The following is a 22,302-nucleotide window of genomic DNA, read 5'->3' on the forward strand; positions in this document are numbered from 1 at the left end:
TTTTTTCCTGCGGTACGCGGGCCTCTCACTGTTGTGGCCTCTCCCGTTGCGGAGCACAGGTTCCGGATGCGCAGGCTCAGCGGCCATGGCTCACAGGCCTAGCCACTCAGCGGCATGTGGGATCCTTCCGGACAGGGGCATGAACCCACGTCCCCTGCACCGGCAGGCGGACTCTCAACCACTGCGCCACCAGGGAAGCCCTAGAATTGGTTTTTGGTATTTGTGTTGTTTCTAAATGGGCTAGTAAGTGATGGAAACACTAAAGAAGTCACTTTTATAATTTTTATAAGTTTTACTAGAATAGTTACTTACTTTATATTTCTACTTTGGCAGGAAGATGAAACAGTAGTGGTGACGAGGAAAGTAGGATATTTAACTGGCTTTACGTTTCATAATTTGGGTCCCACATAAACATCCTTACACATTCCTAATTTCTTACACAGAGAAACTTTTTGCACTGCTTGCCCATATAGTGGTTTCTTGACTTGAATTAGAAAGAAAGCAACCTCGGTTTCTAGAAGGCATTGATACTTTTACAAGCTAGTGGTGGGCGTCAGTGAACTGGGGGGCCTTGTGAGGGTGGTCTTGAGGGTTCCGGGGAGGTGCCGTCGCACTGCTGCCTGATGCTGCCATGTTGCTTCCCCCCAGGTCTCCATCTGCCGGAGCAGCCAGCCCCTGTCTGGCTTCAGTGCCCGGTGCCTGGAGGACGAGCAGATGCTCCAGGCCATCAGGAAGGCCAGTCCAGGAAGCGACTTCATTTACGTCGTGGACACTCGGCCTAAAGTAGGTGTCACCACGCTGGTGTGTGTCTTTGCCGCTCTGAATCATGGAATGGGAGATGAGGCCATGCTCCCTGACCACCCTCACCTGCTCAGGGAGCCCCATCTGCAGAGACGCTGTTTCCCTTTGCACAGTCGTGCGTGGCTGCCCTGCTCAGCTGCCTCTGGGGCCCCTGAGGTCGGCAGGTACTTTTGATATTTCCCCTGCTCTGAGCGTTGCGCTTGGTACATAGTGCACACAATGAAAGTGTGGTTTTGTGTTGGAGATTACTCTCCTAAATATACCAAATTATTCTTTTGGTTTGTTTATAAAAGGACCGTTTCTTCTCTGACAGTATGAAATTTACTGTGGAATTCCTACAGTTCAGTTTTTGTGAGATATTCACCTCTTTTATTGCAAATTCTCCTTGTAGTGCTCTGTACCTATGACTTGGAAAGATTTACAAAATGTAATGTTAAGTAAAAAAAGAAAAGTCACAAATTAATGTGTATACTACTGTGTCTGTGGAAAAAACCAAACTATAGGTAGGTAAAAATTTAAATTAAAATAGAAAAAGATCTGGAAGGATAAACACTAACCTATTAAAATTGCATGGAGAAGGGGGGAGGCTTGAGGGAGGTAGAGAACTTTCTACTTACCTCGTTTGAAAATATTACTTTATAATTATGCAGGTATTCATATATTAATTTTATAATTGAATAGAACAACCAACAGGAAATAATCTAGTTATCAACGGGTAGACCAAGTCCATCTTATGCTTACCACCCACTCAGCTTTATATGTTCTTGACACTAGTCAAGGTCAGGTCAAGTATAATTTGTAATTTCACTCCTAGACCCATTTCTTTGTAAACCAGCCAACACATGGAGTCCTCAAAGGTATGTGCCATTGAATACATGGAAACAAAATCACCTACAGGGGCCTGGAATATATGGGAGAAAATGAGGTGACAGAGAGAAATGGCCTTTATTCAACATATTTGGCATAGGAATTTCTTGCCAGTTATGAAAATAGACCTGGACCTATGACTGTGAGAGAGAGCTGCAAGTTCTTTCTCCACGTGGGTGTGGAACAGCGTCCAAGATAGACCGTGAAGCAACAAGAGTGAGCTACAGAAAATCTGTAATGCCATGTATGTAATAATAATTGAAGTATAAAAATTATACATTGTTCTATAGTTTTTTCATTGAAAAAAGTTTGAGGGTATGTATAGTAAACTGTTAACAGTGGCTTTTCTTGTGAGGTGAGAGGAGGATTTTAAGAAACCTTTATTTTATAAATTACAGTGTGAAAGAATTTTTAATCATAAAAAGGTTGAAAGAATATAACGACTTCAAAATGTTACACATAAAAGTTACCATGTGACCCAGTAATTCCATTCCTAATTTAAGAAAAATGAAAACATATGTCCACACAGAAACTTCTAAGTGAATATTCATTGTTAATAATAGCCCCAAAGTAGAAACAACCAAATTCCATCAACTGAGAATGGATTAATAAAATATGGTATATCCATTCCCTGGATTATTTTCTGGCGATTATTACTAAAGGAAGTACTGATAGGTGCTACAACATGGGTGAACCTTGAAAGTGTCAGGCTAAGTGAAAGAAGTCAGTCACAGAGGATCACATATTGTATGATTCCATTTATATGAAATGTCTCTATGACAAATCCGTAGAGACATCAGGCAGGGTGGTGGTTGCCTAGGGCTAGGGGAATGGGAGGAAATGGGAGGCGACACCTGATGGGTAGAGGTTTTCTTTTTGGGGTGATTAAAATGTTCTAAAAATAGATTGTGGTGACATGGTATATTCACAGTTCTGTGAATATACCAAACACCATTGAATTTTACATGGATAGATTGTATGGCATGTGAATTCTATGTCAAAGAAGCTATCAAAAAAAACACATAAGGACATAAAAACATTAGAACAGGAAGGAGGAAATATGACCAACGGCCCAAGTCACTTCAAAGTCTACACTGATGTTAGGAGTGGGTAATTACAGATAGGGTCTATACTCGTGGCCAGTAAGAGAAATCATGGAAACTGGATACTATCCATTGTGTAGCCACTCAGACTCTGGCAATTTCACTGCTTCTCTGAGCCCTATTTCATTAAATATTGTGATTCACGGTCTCGATCACTAAGTTTGATGTCTGCCTAGTGTAAGATCACTCACATCACTGCCCTCAGAACAGTCCCTTCCTCTCTAACGGGAGGGTAGCTGTGGGATGGCCATGGAGGGGTGGGCAGTGAGGATGAGTTACTCTCAGATGCCAGATCAACAGACCAACCATGCAGGTCAAGGACAAAACATGTTGCAGCTGGATCACATTCTAGTAGATGACAGGTAAAGGAGTCCCTTCCTTTTGGGCAGATTTTCAAAGCACAGCAGGGAAGAGCTTCAGACTGAGAGAGAAATAGCTTCTCTGCTTGAAGGTTTTCACTCGAAAGATGCCAGGCTCTGACTTTTACTCTCTCTTTCGATTTGTGCTTTCTCTCTCCTTCATCCTTCTCGCACTGACTGTTTCCCTCCTGTCATTGTGCCTTTTGCGTCGGGACAGTGGAGCTGCTCTGAATTTCCTAGCAGTCAGAGACAACTGAATGAATGCCTGTCCTAGACACACGTACTGAAGACAAGATAAGAAAAGGATGGGAAGACAGGGCCTTTAAAGTGAATTGGGGTGCCCTTCTCCGATCCCATTTTCCTAGATTTAAATAAAGACAGACAGGTTCGCCTGCTGCTTTAAAGGCCAACGACCCAAGCGTGTACTACGCTATGCAGACCTTCCGGGAAATGTGGCAGCTGTTGAGCCAGGCATAGTCCAGATGTAAAATAAATTAATCTAGAGGATTTGATTTGAAGGGTATATTTAGCACTGAGTGCGTTTGCTCTTGGCGATAAGAAGTTGGATGCTAATCCCTCAAAGATAATTGGTGTCTCATACAAGTCGTTCCCTCTTCCTACTTCCCCAGGCACACACACCTTCACAGGAGTCTTCACCTGTTTGCTTAGAGCTCTCATTCTTTTAAAGATCACGTCCGTTGATTTTTATTCCTCGGTAGCCAGGAGACCAGGTCCATGTTTGCTGTGGGTGGTAGAGAGACAGATGGGCCCTGGCCAGGTTTGCTCACAGGTTTACTGAAAAGGAGAAAGGCTAGAAGTCATTCTTGTCCTTGAAGCAAGGCTCGCCCTGGATGCTGCCTGTTCAGATGAAAGCTTCTGCATTGCTTGTTGATGTTAAAATCTCAGGAGGCAAAGGCAGTGAGGGCCTCAGCATGAACTGAGTATCTGTTAAGAAAAAACATACCCTCGAGGTCATATGTTACTGCTAGAATTTGGTGCATTAAGGAGATAGGAGATCATGTTGATGCCATAGTTGTTGGATTTTAAAGTGATATCGAACTCCTATCTCAGCCTCGCTCATGACTTTAACATTACTTTGTTCTAGGACTTTGCTGAGCTTGTAAAAATGCCAGGCACTTTCCCATTCAGTTCTTATAATAATCCTGCAAAGTAGGAGCTGTTCTTTTCTGTTTATGGGCAAGGTCTCAGATTGAGAGAGGTTCAGTCATGTGTCCAAGGTCAAGCCGTTCAAATCTAGGCTTATCTGACGCCCGAGCCCACGTTACTTCTGTTTGATCACGGTCTGTTGACAGCGATGTCCAGGGGAGCCTTAGGTCCACTGTTACGTTCCACAGGCTTCCCCTTCAGAGCACATTTGCAGGGAGGCTGGAAACTCAGAGCTAAAGGACCAACCACAGGCTTGTACACGCTCAGGCCGGGGCAAGAGGTGTGAGCAGGCCTGTGAGCCAGGCTCTGACGCTGGCAGCCTGGGAGGGGTGCCGGGCAGTGGAGGGAAGGGGTGAGCAGGCCGGCCGGGGGCTCAGCTCACGCCCGGCCCCTTGTCCTGGCTCTTCCTCCAAAGACAGCTTAGTGGTTAAACGGCCTCTGATTTCACCTTGTGAGCGATTCTTTAGCTGTGAGACAGGAGGTCATGTTGGAAGTTTTTCTGTGTCTCTGGAATCAGAAATTAGGTGGTTTCCACTCACTGAATCCTTTGAGGGGGGATCTGGGAGGATCTGTTGTAGAGATCGGGGTGCGTGACAGAGGGGCAGGTAGGAGGTCACTTCCTTGTGGGATGCGTGGCCGACCTGTTCCACTGCGGCAGTGAGCAGGGGAAGGGGAGCCGCGCGGCGTTTAGTGGCAGTGGGGTATCTGCTCTCCCTCTTTGGCAGGACAGGGATGGAGGGGGGACCTCTGGGTCCAGTGGACACTGAGAAAGAAACTTGTACGTGAGCCATCTTGCTGAGGCCCGGCTCCCACCCCCAACTGGAGGTTCCCAGCTGTGGCCTACTGTGGGGTACGTGCTGGGGAGGGAAGCCGGGGGCCTCGGAACAGGCTCAAGCCAAGGTGGGTCTCATGTCAGCGAGCTGTGTACCTCCTCCTCCTGGGAGCCCACGGACTTGCCCTAGGATTTGGACACTTAATGCCAGAGAGGGCAGTGCTGGTCAGCAAGTGTTAACCGGAAAAGCAGTGATGACCAGTGGAGAGAGAACAGCAGTCTCGTCCAGCTTTACAAAGAGATATTTACCTCCTCTTTTATCCCCCTCTCTCCTTCCCCCTCCCCAATATAAAGATAGAGCCTAGAAGAAAGAGGAAAAGGAAAGTACCAGAGCAGACCCCTCACCAGTCCAAACAGCCTATAATAAGAGAAAGAGAAAATTTTGCATCGTATATGGGGTTGGGATTTTAAGTTGAGCTCGATGGTGATTTCCTCTCTGATTGTATTCCAGAAGTTATTAATTCTTCCTTCGGGGGTAGGAAAGGAGGATTTTGATTAGCACAGTTGTAGACAGTAGTTGCAAGAAATAAAATCGTCTCTTATTTTCATGTTTATATCACAAGATAAGATTCTTCATTTCACCAGATACAGACGCAGGGAGAGAAAAGGGCCGTTAATTGACACCACAGGCTAGAACGTGGTCCAGGCCTCCTCCTGCCAAGATCAACTTCACTTCTCATTTTTCAGCCACGTCAGAGCAGGTCCTGTCATTCAGGTACAGAATGTGCTCTGCTGAAATGTTAGACTCTGAGACTGAGGTGGTGACCAGGCTGAACTTTAACTTGATATGCAGAGGATGGTTGACTGAGTTTCCATGATTTTGATGTGTCTGATTGATGATTTAAGATTGCGGGGGAAAGAATCTGATTCTGTTCTTTTTTTAACATTCTTGGCCTGTTCACCTCTCAGCCTCACTCTGTTAACGCATTTATTTGGTCGGTCAGCCCGTCAGTAAATCTTCACCGAGTGCCTGCTCTGTGCCAGTTTGATGCATAGGGTTCTGGCCATAAATGAGATCAGCCACCTTCCTGTGCAGCTCATGTCCTCTGCCCCACTCCAGTGGATCTTTTCTGTCATGGATACTAAATCTCAAATGTTTCAATTAATCCTGCTCAGAAGCCTTCAGTGGCTCTCTACTGCCACAGATAAAGTTAGAGGACCCTAATAATTTCTAGCCTCCTTTCTTGCTGCTGCCGCCAGACTTGAACCTTCTGCTGTGCTCGCAGCAGCTGACTCAACTGATACCCACCTGCTTCTTTGGTGGCCACTGATACCCTACCTCTTCCCTTTCTCATCGCTTCATCTGGGATGCCCTCCCCCTTTCTCTCCATGCTTCCTGGTTATTAAAGCCCATCTCAAGTCCTCCTTCCATCATGAAACGTTACCCCTGATACCCTAGGCCACGTGGGGGGCTGTTCCAGATTCTAACTACTGCCACTGCCTCCACCAGGCTCTCAGCTCCTGCCCAGTCCTGGTGGCTATTATCTGTCGTTATTTGGTGCTGTGTGCTTGCACTTCCATACTTGATTATAAGCTTGTGGTGGCTGGAACTACTTTCTTATTCATGTTTTTATCCCATTCAGTGCCTGGCACACAGTAGGTATTCGTTAAGTGTTTGTTGAGAGTGAGTGAATTTTTTTGTTTCACTTATGAGCTTTTTTGCACCCACAGATGCTGAGATGATCAAATAGCAGAGTGACCTTGGATTAGAAAACAGGGCACTTTTTCCAGTACCACTTTTCAGTTGTCTGTCGTGTTCTTTAAGCATAGGTTGAAACTGGAATGCAGTTACCTCCATCGTTTTACCTGTTTGAGAATTTTTCTTTTAAATTAGACTTTCTATTTTGAGATAATTGTAGATTCACATGCAGTTGTAGGAAATAATACAGAAGGATGCCTTGTACATTTTACCCACTTTCCCCCAGTGGTAACATCTTGCAAAGCTGTGTACAGTATTGCAACCAGGATATTGACATTAATAAAATCCACCAATCTTGTTCTGTTTTTCCCAGTTTTACTGTAGTCGTGTGTGTGTGTGTGTGTGTGTGTATGTGTGTGTGTGTGTGTGTGTTTAGTCTATAAAGTCTTATCACATACGTATGTTTGTATATTCAGTACCACAGTCAAGATAGAGAACAATTATATCACCACAAATAACCACTAATCTGTTCTCCACCTCTATAAGCTTGTCATTTCAAGAACGTTCTGTAATTGAAAACATATAGTATGTGACCTTTTGAGGTTGTTTTTTTTTTCACTATTTGAGAGCTTTTAGGGGCTGAAATGAACAGCTTTTTCTTTGCCTGTGAAATGGAGTTCTCAGCCTAAGGGACAGGGCACCAAACTAGACTTAGTGTTTTATTTATATAAGAGATACTCTATCTGAATGAATATACCTATAGGTCCAAGATAGCTTCTGAATTTTTTATTAATTATGAAACTGTATTTCCTGCTTTGAAGGGTCAGCTAGTGCCCCATTATCCTGACAGGACCTGTAAAATATGTGGAAACCTTGAGAAAGTACACTTTGGATGGTAGATTAAATATTGCCACCTTCTGTTCATTATGAGAAGTACCGTTGACTTTTAAGAGGCCATCTTGTGTGGCTCCTTTGCTTTTAGAGAAGACCATCGATAAATCCTCCTAGGTCATAGGTAATCAACTATTAAAAAATGTGAACATAGGGTCCTAATTATAGATTAAAGTAATAATATTGTTTTGGTTTTTATTCACTGCACTGTTTAAAAAGAGTATGGTATGTGGTGAGAAGACTTAACTTGAATTATTCAAGATACAGAATAAACATAAGGTTCATGTAACATAAAGGTACTTGCACGTAGCCTATTAACCATTTTATTTATGAAGCTTGTAAAGAATAAGCCAGCAACTTTGGAAAATAATTATACAAACCAGTGATACTTTTATAATAGTATGTTTCAAAAGAACAATGTCTCTAGGTAATTTTAGAAAAATTTTCCTCTTAAAATATTTTTAAAATTTAAAGCATGAACATCAGTTGTCTTAAAAATAACACTATTTTTATATTTTTTTCTTTATTGAGACCAAACCCTTTATCCTTCTCATAGCACGCCTGGGAGAAAGGGGATGATTTTTTCGTAAATGGGAAACAGGGTAGTGGGGCGCACCCCAGCTGATGTCACGTGAGCTGAATCACGGAGCAGGAAAGTGAGGGGCCTGCCATATGTTTTTTTTCTGTTATTTAAATTACAAACCCACTATATCTGGTTTGTAACAAAGCCTGGAGAAGCATCTGGAGTAGTATTGGCAGCCACTCCCCACACGTGCCGCCTCTGTCTGTCTGTTGCAACAGCTGCGAAATTGTTATAGCCTTCCATTCATTTCTGTTCTGCTTACCCCAGCATGCATAAACATAAATGCATGTCTGTAGGTCGGCTTGTTTTACAAAAAATGGGATAATTGTATGAATATTATTCTGGAGCTTACTCTTTTCACTTCACATGTCATGGCCCAGTATCTCCTCTCTTCTCACCTACCTCCCCTCCCCTCTTTTTTTTCTTTCCCTCCTCCCTCCCTCCCCCCGCAATATCTAGACATCTATATATCTGTCTATCTCTATCTCTGTATCTCTACTTGAGCCTATTAGAAGTCCAGGGTATGAATATACCATAATTCATCCAATCATGGCCTTATGGAGATATTCATAGGTTTTCTGTTTTTTTACTAAACTATTATTAAAAAAAAAAAGATTGCTGTAAACATCCTTGGACATCTGTCTTTATGTGCTGGTATTTTAATAATGTCAGATTCTCACACATAGGAAATCTGGGTCAAAAAATACATATGCTTTTAACTTAACTTGGCTTCTTAAGCTTAGATTTTTGAAAAGTATGAATATCCCCCCGAGTGCTGCATTGTGGTCCTAAAAACAGATGTTTTTTTGGTAGTGAGTTCTCTGCCTGGGCTGGCCCGCCTGCCCTTTGTGGGCAGAGGAAGAGAATGGTCAGTGAATATTGATGTCTAGGATGTGATGGCCCGCTTAGCTGAACAGCAAGAATGGAGTATTCACAATAATACATTCATTCTAGAAATCTGCATATTTCTCAGCTAAGGCAGGACTTGTCCCCTTCTTGATTTTAGTTACACAGGAATAAGGCAGAAGTTTGCATATCATAAATTTCTTCTTCCAAGTCCATTACCATTTAACCCAGTTTGCACTAGGAGCCGTGACTACTTATATATGAAATTATGATAATGAATGTGATAGAAAAAAATCCTCTCTAGAGATTTAAATAGGGTGGCCAGAGGAAATGTCTTGCCCTCTCTCTGTTTTGTTCAGCGTTTCCTGCTCGAGGTTGAACTGGGTACCTGAGGGATTCTTGTAGGCAAATTAGAATGACGTAACTATTCCTATACGTTGATGTGTTTGTTGGCATTCTAATACTGGAAGATATAATAATTTAACTTACAGAGCTTTATGTTCCCAACTGTATCTGCTGATATTCTTCTTCCAACCTAAGGCTGTCATGTTTGGTATTAAATTGGGGCGACTTGGCTCTGTACAGAATCCCACATTGGATTTGGCATCTCTGACAGGGAACGTCTCCAAAAGGGCTTATCTCTAGGATGCTTCCAGCTCAGAAAATGCTGCCACATCAACAAACTGATGTTGTTGAATGTAAGCTCAGCATGAGTGTCTGTAGCTACCTAGCCCAGCGCAGTGTTCCCGGGATTTAAAGCATGTTTCTGCACATCATGTTGAATGTTCTTATGGATAGCCATGAAGTGTTGTGATTGTGTCTTGAATATCACTGGTGACTGTTCTGTTTTGCTGCCCACTGCAGCTTAATGCGATGGCAAATCGTGCTGCGGGGAAAGGCTATGAGAACGAAGACAATTATTCCAATATCAAGTTTCAGTTTATCGGGATAGAGAACATCCATGTCATGAGGAACAGTCTGCAAAAAATGCTGGAAGGTAAACCATTTCCTTATGCACAACATTTAAAAAACGCAGTTAAATGTTTTAATGCCAAGATGGAATAAGATGGTCTCTTGATGTGAAAATTGTGCTTTACTATGATGTTGTTTGCAAGGGTGGGATCAGTTGGGAAGAATATCAAAATGCAGGGACTCTTTAAACATTTAACAGCTTTTCTCTTCTTTTTTTGTGTCATCGTGGAGTGGTTTTGTCTTGTGGTATTAGCTGCCAGGCTCTCTCCGGTGGTACCTAACACCTAAGATAAAAGTGCACGGGGATATTTTTTTCTTTCTCTCTCATAATAGTAGTTCGACCCATACATACTCAAGACCATTGGGAGATAAAGCAGTCCTACGTCGAAAGCAACCGCCAGCTGTTCACGTGTGGACGTGAGGTTCATAAACTGAATCCGAGCGGCTGAATGGCCATTAGAAGGATGTTGGGGGGTCCTGGTTCTCCCTTCCATCAGCAGCAACTGCTGCAGCGCGCTCCCTCCACCTACCCCACCCAGCGAGCACCACGAGACGCATACGCCCAGGCTTCTGTACTCACAGGGAGAGCAAGTCGCAAAGCTGGGTTATGCAACGTAGAGGAATTATTCATGTGGCCACACCAGCCGTAAGCTCATTGCCAGAAATCACATATTCCAAGCAAAACCAGCTTCGTTTGCTGCTTACGCTCTTGCGATCGATCGTCAAGGCCCAGGGAAGAGTCTGTTGTTATCTCCACCACTTCTCCCTCTTGTGGGAACTGAAGAGAAAGAGGATGCATAACCCAGGGCACAAGCCCTGGTCCCTCTGGACCAGGGGAGGCTGTAAATGCTGGGCTCGCACTTCTGGGGGGAAGCCCTGGGGAGGCGGCGCCGTGTGCCAGGGAAGTGGGCAGAGTCCGGCCTGAACCGGAAATGCGGGGACTGTGGTGAAGGGGGACAAAGGAAGTGCCGGGTTCCCTTTTCCTCGGGATACAAGTTTGCTCTCAGTAACTCATGCAGTTCAGTGCTTAATCAGAGCAGGAGGTAGTGAGAAGCTCGCGGTGGGGCTGGAGGAACTTGAGTGTCACAGACAAGCCTGATTTCCATTCTCCTTCCTGGATTCCCAGGGTCATCTCAGTCATTATGAGACTTTGAACACGTCATGTACCTTCTTTGGGGCTCTGTTACCTGCTGTAAATGGAGAGGATTGGACTAATCATTTCTGTGGACCCATCCAGCCCTGACAGTCTGTGAGTCCACACTTTGGTGCCCCTGATTGCACATAGTTTAAAATTGAGGGTTTGAATGGTTAGACGAAACCTCTTCCTGCATCTTAAAAAAAAAAAAATAACAGCCCAGAGCTCTCTCCATCTTACCTCCACATGAAATTTGCCATGTCTCAGGGGACAGGAAAGGATGCCTTGGGCATTGAACTTCGTAAACTTTGGGAGATTATCATGGGCGGTGTGGCTCTCCCTGCTATAAGCTGTGCTTTTTAGACATTGAAAAACTGGACTAGCCTGGTACTGTAACTGAACGGGTAGTCTAGTTTTAGTGTGGAGAGTGTTCAATATCAGAATCATTAAAAACATTTGCATGCTTTATAGTTTTCATTTAGTAATTTCATAAGCTGACTTTTGAGAATATATATTTTCTTCTATGCAGAAGGTGGCTCCCAGGAGTGCTTGTAGCATGGCGATTTGGCTTTTGTTTTAAAATTAGCATTTACTTGGTTTCTTATTAGGAACCATGTCTCCTGCCCTCATACCTTTGTTCTAACTCGCTATTTCTAAAGGACCAGCAAACGGACCGAGTTCCAGAGGGAGGGCAGCCTGTGTTTCATAAGGGATCATGGTTCTTCTGCATCACTTTTTCAGCTCTGTGTCAGTGCAATAAGCAAGGACAACTTTCTGGATGCCTTTCAGGGGACTTGACGAATGTTTGACTATCTGTTTTTACCAAGTAAATTATAAACTGCTCGTGGAAGCTCAGCTGATGAACTGATGCAATCAGACCCACCTTTTGAGGCTTTTATCCTTCAAACAGCTGTCTTGGCATCAAAGCGATCGGAAGGTTTGTACTGCTGGTCACTTGGTAGGAAGCGGAATGATGCATTCCCTTCATGATTATTATTTTTTTTTCAAAATTCCTCTTATCAGGGATATTGATATTATCAGGAGAGATTCTGAATAACAGAAATGAAAAATTGTTTGCATTCTGGCCCGAAATAGCCCTGTCTGTGAGCAACAGCTGCAGGATATTTCATCAGAAACTGAAATCTAGGACCAAGTTCACATCCGGTGTAGGTCCTTTTATGGAGCTGATTGATTGCATGTTAACTTTGGTTTCTAAGTTCTAAACCAAACTATTTTGTGGCATTCACACCTCCCAGTGAGATAATAATGAAGTCTTTCAGTTATGTAGCAATTGTGTGATTTATTAAGGGCTTTCCACAGAGCCTTTCCTCTTGATCATATAAATAATGGTTTTTCCCTCAAATAATAAAAGGATGCCCTGTATTTTCTTTCTTTTGTTGTTGAAATAGGCAGTAGAAGAACCTGGAATAGGCTCTTTCTGTGGCTGAGGAAATTGTTATCAGATGTGGAAATAAAAACCTCCTAGGGCATCCTTGATTTGGGGGGAGGAAATCAGTGAGAGGGAGAGAGAGAGGGGCACATGGAATTACCTCACATCCGGGCTTTGAGCCGCACTGTTGCGCCTCTTCGTAAATAAATACCTGTTTTCAAGGTAGGCGGGTGTTTATGGGAAAGACATGATGGCAGTGACACCTTCCTGTTTTTCAGTCAACATGCTCCACCTTTTGTATGTTGCCCAGAAAATTGACCTTTCTCCCCACCACTAGTTTCAGCGTGCCTGGATTCTACATGAATCTTAGATTAATATTGTTGGCCACAGTGTAGTTCTGTATAACTGACCCCTTATTCATTGATTTGTGCATTTCACTAAAAACAGAGCACCTGCTACGTGCCAGGCTTCCTCAGTATTTTTACTTAAATGATTCACGAATGGGCAGACCTTGAAGATATCGCAGGTTCGGTTCCAGACCACCTCAGTAAAATGAATATCGCTATAAAGTGAGTCACACAGATTTTTTGGTTTCCCAGTGCATGTGAAAGTTAGGTTTACCCTATCCTGTGCAATAGCATTATGTCTAAAAAAGCACTGTACGTACCTTAATTTAAAAATATTGGATTGCTTAAAAGATGTAACCATCATCTGAGCTTTCAGAGAGTTGTAATCTTTTCACTGGTGGAGGGTTTGAAATATTTCGAGAATTACCAAAATGTGGTACAGAGGTATGAAGTGAGCAAACGTTGTTGGGAAAATGGTGCCGATAGACTTGCTCGATGCAGGGTTGCCACAGACCTTCAACCTATAAAAAACGCAATATCTGTGAGGTACAGTAAAATGAGGTCTGCCTGTATTTGATTTCACAGCAATAGTGTGCTGTACGTAATATTATCTGCACTTTATAGATGAAGAAAGTGTCTCAGTGAAGTTAAGCAACTCAATCTAATTCTTTAAAGAAAAATAAGTTGAAACAAACATAGAAAAACATTTAAACTTGCTCTGATAATTAAAGAAAGGTAGTTAAAATCTCAAAGTACCATTTTTCACTTAAAAATCTTTTTAATTTAAATAAGATTAAATTTAAATACTTAAATTCAAATACATTAAAATAGTCAATACTGAAAAGAATATGGTAAAACTAGTACTTTAAATATTTCTAGTATCATTGAAATTGGCAAGAGATACCTAATATATTTTGTTCTGAGATACATATTTTTACCAGATTAATTCCCCTTAGGGACTAATCCAAAATATGGTTTAAAAAAAGAAAGACGTGGGCTTCCCTGGTGGCGCAGTGCTTGAGAGTCCGCCTGCCGATGCAGGAGACGCGGGTTCGTGCCCCGTTTCGGGAAGATCCCACATGCCGCGGAGCGGCTGGGCCCGTGAGCCATGGCCACTGAGCCTGCGCGTCCGGAGCCTGTGCTCCGCAAATGGGAGAGGCCACAACAGTGAGAGGCCCGCATAACGCAAGAAAAAAAAAAATAAAAAAATAAAAAAATAAAAAAAGAAAGACGTATAATGCCTGTTTTGATAGAAGTGTTTTATTTATAATAATAGAATTTTGGAAGCCTCAGGAATGTTCAACAATAGTTGACTGACTAAACACTCTACCTTCTGATAGAAAATTTTGCATCCATTAAAAATGATAAATGTGAAAAATATATTACTAACATGGGAGAACGTGTATAATCTAAGTGCAAAATTCAGGTTGTAAAATTGTATACATACTCTGATTCACTATACAGTAAACCATATATATGAAGAACTTCCAGAATGATAATTGGATTAGAATGAGAGGACGATGGGTGAATTTTTTCTTTTTCCTTCTTTATTTACAAAATTGTCTATGGTTGGTACATTACATGGAACACAAACAATACACACTTATCAGGTCACAGTTTCTGAGGGTCACGAGTCTGGGCATTTTTCATGTGTCAATGGGAAGCCAGGATCCCTCTGCCCAGGATCTTACAAGGCTGCAGTCAAGGTGCTAGCTGGACCGTGTCCTCATCTGGAAACCTAGATGGGGCAGAATCTGCTTCCAGGCTGATTCAGGTTATTAGCTGCATTCAACTGAGGGCCCTGAGCGCTGTCAGCTGGCGGTCACCCTTAGGTCCTAGAGTTCTCTGCCATGTTGGACCTCCACATAAGCTGTTCACAACATGACAGGTTATTCTTCAAGACCAGTAGGAGCGCCTCTCTCCAGTTACAAAGTCCGGTGTATTACATTTTTAATTAAAAAGTTTTTTAAAGACATACCCTTCTTGGTATCACATAACAAAGGAAGAATTGAGCCTAGTACTTTCCATCATTTTACCGTGATCCTCATTCATTTGTGGTTCTTTTATTGGACAGGCTCACAGATAACCACCCACATGGTAATGATGATATAACATTTACTGGTGATTATTATGTACTGGACACTGTTAATTTCTTTTAATATACTTATTTATTTTTTGGTTGCGTTGGGTCTTCGTTGCTGTGTGCGGTCTTTCTCTAGTTGTGGCGAGCGGGGGCTACTCTTTGTTTTGGTGCATGGGCTTCTCACTGCAGTGGCTTCTTTTGTTGCGGAGCCCGGGCTCTAGGCACACGGGCTTCAGTAGTTGTGTCATGTGGGCTCAGTAGTTGTGGCTCATGGGCTTAGTTGCTCTGCGGCATGTGGGATCTTCCTGGGCCAGGGCTCGAATCCGTGCCCCCTGCATAGGCAGGTGGATTCTTAACCACTGTGCCACCAGGCAAGTCCCAGACACCATACTCTTAACCACTTTGCTTTACAGCCTCTCTAGGTGGTGGCTTGGGTAGAAAGTGCCCTGGCCTAAGTGTCTGAAGATCTGGGTTTGGGTTCTTGCCTTAGTCTCTGAGTAAACATGAACAAACCTCATTTCCTGTATTTGTAAAACAATGTAAGCAATATATCATTGCTGTCTAACTCACAGATTTGTTAAAAAAGATTCCTTGCAAACTCTAAAGTGTTTTCCAGTATAAGGTGCATTATGCTTTTTCTTGGGAAGCAGTAATGTAGTTTAAAATAAGTACTGCATAAAATGGATAAGCTACTGGACTGTAGATTAATTCAGGCAGCTACGCAGGTATTTGATAGGTCCCCTGCTTTCTTATGGGTGACTTTTCTTAATTTTTTTATTCAAGACACGTGGAGTAAGCACAATTTCAGAGGCATGGAAGTGCTTGCCTTGTGATACGGTCTGTGTCCACTCAGCACAAGTTCATCAAAAATAATTTAATAAACCCCATGCCAGGCCTGGTGGGTGTTTTCTCAGCAAGTTGTCTGACAGAGATACAAACCTCAGCCTGACAGCCGATCAGATGGGAGCAGGTCCAGAGCACAGGAACAAAGGCCCGGTGCCCATTCAGCAGTTTGGACAATACTATAGTGAAGCGCTGTTTGTAAGATTCAACTGAAAAGATTGGAATCTTTTTAGCAGGCCCCAAGAGGTAACCACTTTTATCATTTCCCCTAGAATTGGGAACAGTGATGATGACGAAAGTCTGTGGTAAAGTCAGGTGGCCCCAGAGATATGTGACCTGTGCTTGTGTGTGAAGGTTGTGAGGCCCGATTGTTCAGAGCCTTTGTTGGGTGTAGAAGGGACAGGTAAAAGCAGAGAACTTCGAGTGTGTCATGGGAGGCACCACGGCCATGGGTGCTGTGCTCGTGTGACGACTCCCTGCTCTGGCGTCCCTACCCGGTGCTCTCGGGTGCACTAAGGTCTAGAAGGGGACAGTCCCTAACACACCTGGCTCCGAGGTTCCCACAAAGTATTCTTCTCTGCTCAGAGGTAAGGCTGTAACTCTCAGTCCCAGTGTCCTTTTTATTTGATTCTTTCTTCCTCACATCATTACTTTATGTGGCGAGGGCTAAGTAAGCCTGGAAGAAATGGAAGAGTTCAACCCTTTATAGTCACATTTAAGTTTTTCATTTCAAAGTGAGTATTTCCTGTAGCATGGCCTACAAGTTTATGCTATGAGGTTCTACCAGCTATGAGCTAATGAAAAGCTATAAAGGTTGATCTTTTTTCAGCCCTCGATCTTCTGACTTTCCCTATTATTAATTTCCTGAGATTACTAACCTATTAGACGAGACAGCCAGTAAGACCTGGCTGAAAATCTGGTCACTGTCCCTCAAAATTTAGCAATGTGGCATGGGTTTCCACACAGAAAACCTACTTTCCCATTAAAGTGAACTGGACAGCTCCACCTAGCGGTAAGGGTTTTTAAGAAGTGTTCTGCTAGAGCAACAGGTCTCTTTGTCAGGCTCCACTAGTTATCAATTCATGGTCACTTGGAAGAAAGAAATGCATCAGGAGTGTGTACCTGGCTCTCTCTGTGTTGTAAGAGGATGTAAAATGTGGCTGGATGATGTCGCCCGATCTTGACTGAGATCTAATGCTCTAAGCACTGAGGCAGAGAGGAAAGAGCGTGAGCTTTGGGGCGTATGTGTTGTGGCCAGGACTCCAGCTCAGTTATTTGCTGGCCGAGTTAACCATGGATGACTTAGTAAACTCTTTTTTTTTTTTTTTTTTTCTTTTTGCGGTACGCGGGCCTCTCACTGCTGTGGCCTCTCCCGTTGCGGAGCACAGGCTCCAGACGCGCAGGCTCAGCGGCCATGGCTCACGGGCCCAGCCGCTCCGTGGCATGTGGGATCTTCCCAGACCGGGGCACGAACTCGTGTCCCCTGTATCGGCAGGCGGACTCCCAGCCACTGCGCCACCAGGGAAGCCCGACTTAGTAAACTCTTTAAGCCACACTTGCTAATCTGAAAATTGGGAGTAAATATATGCTGCCTGGTAGATAATGGATGTAGAGGAAGTCACTGGGAGCTACATAGTTATTTTAGACACAGTCATCTGTACATCAGACAGTTCTTGAGAGTTTTCTATATGCTGGGCATTGCATAGAAAAAGGCTTTGTTTATTAATACAGAGTGACGTTACTGATCTTGATGTAGGGCAGAAAATCCTGGCGGGAAGAGAAGATGGTGCTTTCTCATAAGTGATCTTCCTGAGGGCTGTCCTTCGGTAGATCAGATGGTTGAATGTTTTAATTGGATGTCAAAGACTTCATCTCTGGGTGATTTTAGCAAAGGAGAGGACAAAAGAAAACAAAGATTTAATGGGAGAAGAATGGCTGTTTTTTATTCTAATTGTGCTGTATCTTGATGTTCCTTGGGACAATTCAAAGATCAAAAAATTTCACCCTCAGAATTGTTGTTTTCATTTTATTAATCATGACAGCTAGTTTTTGGATAACTAGGACATTTACAAAAGGAGCACTTATAGAATGTGTCTCCCATAAAACTAAAGATAGACATGACTCATATTAGCCACAGGGTGAGCAGTTTTTCCATAAGGCTGCAGGTGGGATGGGGCAATTCAGTATCTGCTTGCCAGTGACTGTGGCCTCAGATTCGATGGGTGCATTGGTCCTGCAGCTTTGCTCAGCCGGTGTGATGAGTGTGGAATACTTTTCCGCCAGTTACGTCCCCAGCTACGTGTACTGCTTATTTCACCACTTCTGTTATTTGCTGCCAACATCTTAATCTCACATGATTCTCGGCCTTCTCTCCAGCATTTACCACTAATATCTTACATCCACCCCGACGTCACAGGCTCTCAGCACCCCTTCCTTCTCGCAGACTAGACTTTTCTATTTTCATCTGCCTTACGTTTCCTATTTAGACTTGCTCATTCCTTAAGCCCTGTCTTTGGTTGAGTTCCTGTTCACTGAAAGAAAATGACCAACTCCCAAGCCTTATATATGGTAAATATAACATAAATGGGTGTATATATTTTAAAATTTATTTGTGGCAAATTGTGTCTTTAGACACAAAACTCATATGCAAAGTTAATAAATGCTAATAGGGCATTCTTCTGTGAACCAGCTGCTTGATTTTCTTTAGGTCAGTGGTAGTATTACTGGAATGTGTGTGTATACATGAATTTACACACACATACATGTTTATTAGTAGCTCGACACAGACACATACTCATGCCCATGTGTGTTTGCATATAGTTATGTATGCTGCTAAGTGCTAGCACAAGGTGTACAGAATTTAGGCTGGATTGCAACTTACCATTTTATATTAGCATCGAATTCTTTAGAGGAAGACAAGGCTATTCAAAAATGGCTTTCATGGCATTTTTAATTGTGTGGAGATTCCAGAAAATAGCATCACAAACAAAGCTGGAATCTTATTGGTGTCCAGTAATATACAGAGAAGCTAATATACAGATCTCTCCAATGTAAAGGCCCCTATAAAGAGGGTCCATGTCAGTTGGCAGGGGTGGGGGAGGAGGACAGCGGCACTGACATTAATAGACTGAGTCCACTTCACTGCAGAGTTTATTCTGTCACCAGGGTGGGCTCTAAGTAAAACAGGGAGACTACAGGGCAGGCTTTACTAAACACTTCTGTTGTACAGGCCATAATTAAGTCCTCTTTGAATGGTATCGCCTGCTGGGATGTTCAGTTGAGGGAGATTACCATCGTTTTGCTAGTTCTTTGAAGGCCGTTTCATTGGGCTTGGGTTTTTGACTCCAAGATGGGAAGGAGACAAATCGAACATGAGGAGAGCTCAGGTATGTGTCTGGCTGGTAAGTAAGGGAGTGCCATGTACCTTCCAACCTTAGATCTTAGACACAAGAAAGACCAATCCCACAGGGTTCAGATGGAGACTTTGCACCCTCACTGATCCCCATCCAGTCACTGCGTAGGAAGAAATGAGCTTGGTATAGGAAATAGCTACGGAAGATCATGGGAGGTTCATTTTCTTCCAAATAAATTTCCTATTTCCGCAGGTGCCATAATTATCGGTCTTTTTTGAAGTGTTGTTTTTATATGTTTGTGGGATATAGTTGCCCTGTTATGTAAAACAAATGTCACTAGACCCAGGCATTAAACTCCAGGTTAGTATAAGAAGTTTGGTTCTCTGTGATCTGTGGCTGACGCCTCTGAGGTCAGCTGAAATGAACTTTGTTCAGCAAAATGGTTTGTAAATATTGGTTCAGCTTTGGCAACAAGGGTGAACCGATCAGTATTTCTGCCTTATCCTGAGTTTATCCAAACAAACCCACCAGTTTTATATTTAAAAATCCAGGTGCTAATTCGTGGAGTCTCAAGTGTACCCCCATCTGTCCGTGTGTATTAATCACCTGTGGGCTGATTGCTCTTAATGGCCACTCAGCATGTGAGGGGAAACACTCAGCCGTTACCTTGCGTGAAACCTCGGGAGGCTATTTTATTGAATGTACCCAGTTTTAATGTTCCTGAAAGCAGATGTGTTAAACAAGGAGCCTTCCTCTGTGTGGAAGGAAGGGAGCTGACCTGGGAGAGATGCGGCAGCTGGTCCCCTGGGCCATGAGCCAGTGAAGAGGGTGGCCTGGGCATCCTCTCCACAGCACCTTTTAGGGCCTTGTTCTGTGAGCTGCCGGGTCCCCTCTTGCCACTGGCACAGGCTACCTCCCAGTTAGCTGGAGAGCCTGGCGTCTGTATTTTTAAACTTGCTGTCATTTCCACACCTGGTGAGAAGAGAAGGCAAAAGGGATCATTTGTCCTTGGACTGAGCTTCAGAGCTTGGATGCCAAGATATCTCTCTAGCTCCCTGGACTTTTTGAAATGAAGGAGGATGCCAGCTAGCCCTGAGCCTGATCATGACGACCAGCAATTTGGGCTAGTTCAGTGGAAAAAAAAACCCCTCACAAAAAGCTGTTTGCAAGTCAGTATTATCTGCGGAAGATTTAAAGGACTCAGTGAGTCCAGAGACTCTACGTGGTGGAATGTGTGTATTTTAGGATTAAGTTGAACGGTCTGGGTCACGGCCGGGGTTGGACAGAAAAACCAAACAGCAGGCGCCCGCGGGAGAGGCCGCAGCACAGGGGTGCGGGGATTGCGTCACGTGCGCTGCACGGAGGGCCTGGGCAGCACTGCGGCCAGCCCATCCCCGTCCGCCTCCCCGAGGACAGAGCCACGCCCGGCCCAGGTTCTCACCAGGGCTGGCATTTTTCAGTTGCAGCAGATTCAGCGTCTGTCTTCACACTGAGTACATACACCCCGAGGTCACGGGAAGAGTTTCCCAGGGGCGCCCTGGCTGGATGGCTTTATGGCACTGACTTCCGCACGTGCTCCTTCCTAAAACTGCCTCGCCTGCCTTAGAGATGCTCCTCCGTCCAGGTGTGAACCAGCCATCCTTTCCCACCTCCCCTAACGAACTGTCCTTTTGCCACCTTACAGACGGCAAACACACCTTCAGTCTTATTATGGTGCGTTATTCCAGGGTGCCTGAGAGGGTACATAGTTTTTTTTGTTTTTCAGTGTTCATAAAGTTTTTTTTTTTTTACATCTTTATTGGAGTATAATTGCTTTACAATGGTGTGTTAGTTTCTGCTTTATAACAAAGTGAATCAGTTATACATATACATATGTTCCCATATCTCTTCCCTCTTGCGTCTCCCTCCCTCCCACCCTCCCTATCCCACCCCTTCAGGCGGTCACAAAGCTGATCTCCCTGTGCTATGGGTACATAGTTTTAAAAATCAGTGGAGGGGCACACGTGCAAAAACGTTTGAAGACTGCAAATCAGGTTAATCTTCCTGGAACAATCTAAATCGCTGCTGGTGGGGAGCCGGCAGCACTGTGACCTCAAAGGGACAGTGTCCTGAACCAGGGCAATGCTGGAGAGAACTCAGTTCTCCAGCTGGGCTTCCAGCTCAGGGCAAGCTTTTGGAAGGAAGAGTTTGGACTCTTGCCTGAACATATTCATAATACGGCTCTTTCTTAAGAAGGGCCTTAAAAGCTGGGAATCTCGGTGTTATTTTCTTCCTCACTGCTGCCGTCTGTGACTCAGAATTTAACTACTTGTGCTTTCTTTGTGTGGCTGTTATGTTGCGGGAAATACGAGTGAACCCTCTGTTATCTGGCATATTTGAGGGAAGGGCATCTGATAAATTAAACGTTGTTAACTGTTTTTATGTATTGCAAATGCGCAATGCTTTCATAGACTTAAAGTTGAATCTGGGAGTTTAGAGTTGGAAGGGCATTTAGATATAATTTAGTACACCTTCCCTGTTTTAAACGTGAAGAAATGAAGGCCCAAAGTAACACTTTAAACAAACAAAATCTATGGAACATTATTTTTCATTTTCATTGATTAATTTATAAGATTCCTCAAAAGGGCTTTATAGGTATGAACCCCATGAACTTTGGAATGTCATATTTGTGATATGTAGTCAGAATGCTGAGCCCTAAAGTTTTTTCATGCTTCATGTTAACTAAAAGATAAGCTCTCGAGATGAAATTGTTTGTGATAATATTACAGAAGTGTTTACACACCTGCCTTAGTTTTCTAAAATATAGGTATCAGTGGAATCCTGGATTATCTTCATTTTCAACCAAAGGGAAAGCCCCTAACCTGATGCTCTAGAAGCATTCAGAAGTGCAGGGCCTCACGTTTGACTTCACACGCTTTACTCCCTTTGGGTAGGATTGTTGGTAGCAGGAGTTCGATCATTTCCATTTAAGACTTCTAGGACAGCTCTGTTTTGTATTTTTACAGCAGTCCGCAACTGAAGTGCTTGGATGATGGAGTTCTAGTTGGGAAAGTGCTGGAGTTCGTTATAGGAGTCTTTTCCTCCAGGGCTC

The 22,302-nt window shown here is 43.5% G+C and overlaps 1 protein-coding gene across 1 annotated transcript in view; it reads left to right on the top strand.

Annotated features, from left to right (window-relative positions):
* MTMR7 (myotubularin related protein 7) overlaps positions 1-22,302 on the top strand; it is a 94,611-nt gene that overhangs the window by 61,508 nt on the left and 10,801 nt on the right. The window contains exons 6-7 of the mRNA XM_007459906.1: positions 649-783; positions 9,953-10,085. Coding sequence (XP_007459968.1) covers positions 649-783; positions 9,953-10,085 — 268 coding nt within the window. The remainder of the gene's footprint in view (positions 1-648; positions 784-9,952; positions 10,086-22,302) is intronic.

This window comes from Lipotes vexillifer, unplaced genomic scaffold, assembly GCF_000442215.2.
Source record: "Lipotes vexillifer unplaced genomic scaffold, Lipotes_vexillifer_v1.1 scaffold614, whole genome shotgun sequence".
Lineage (NCBI taxonomy): Eukaryota > Metazoa > Chordata > Mammalia > Artiodactyla > Lipotidae > Lipotes > Lipotes vexillifer.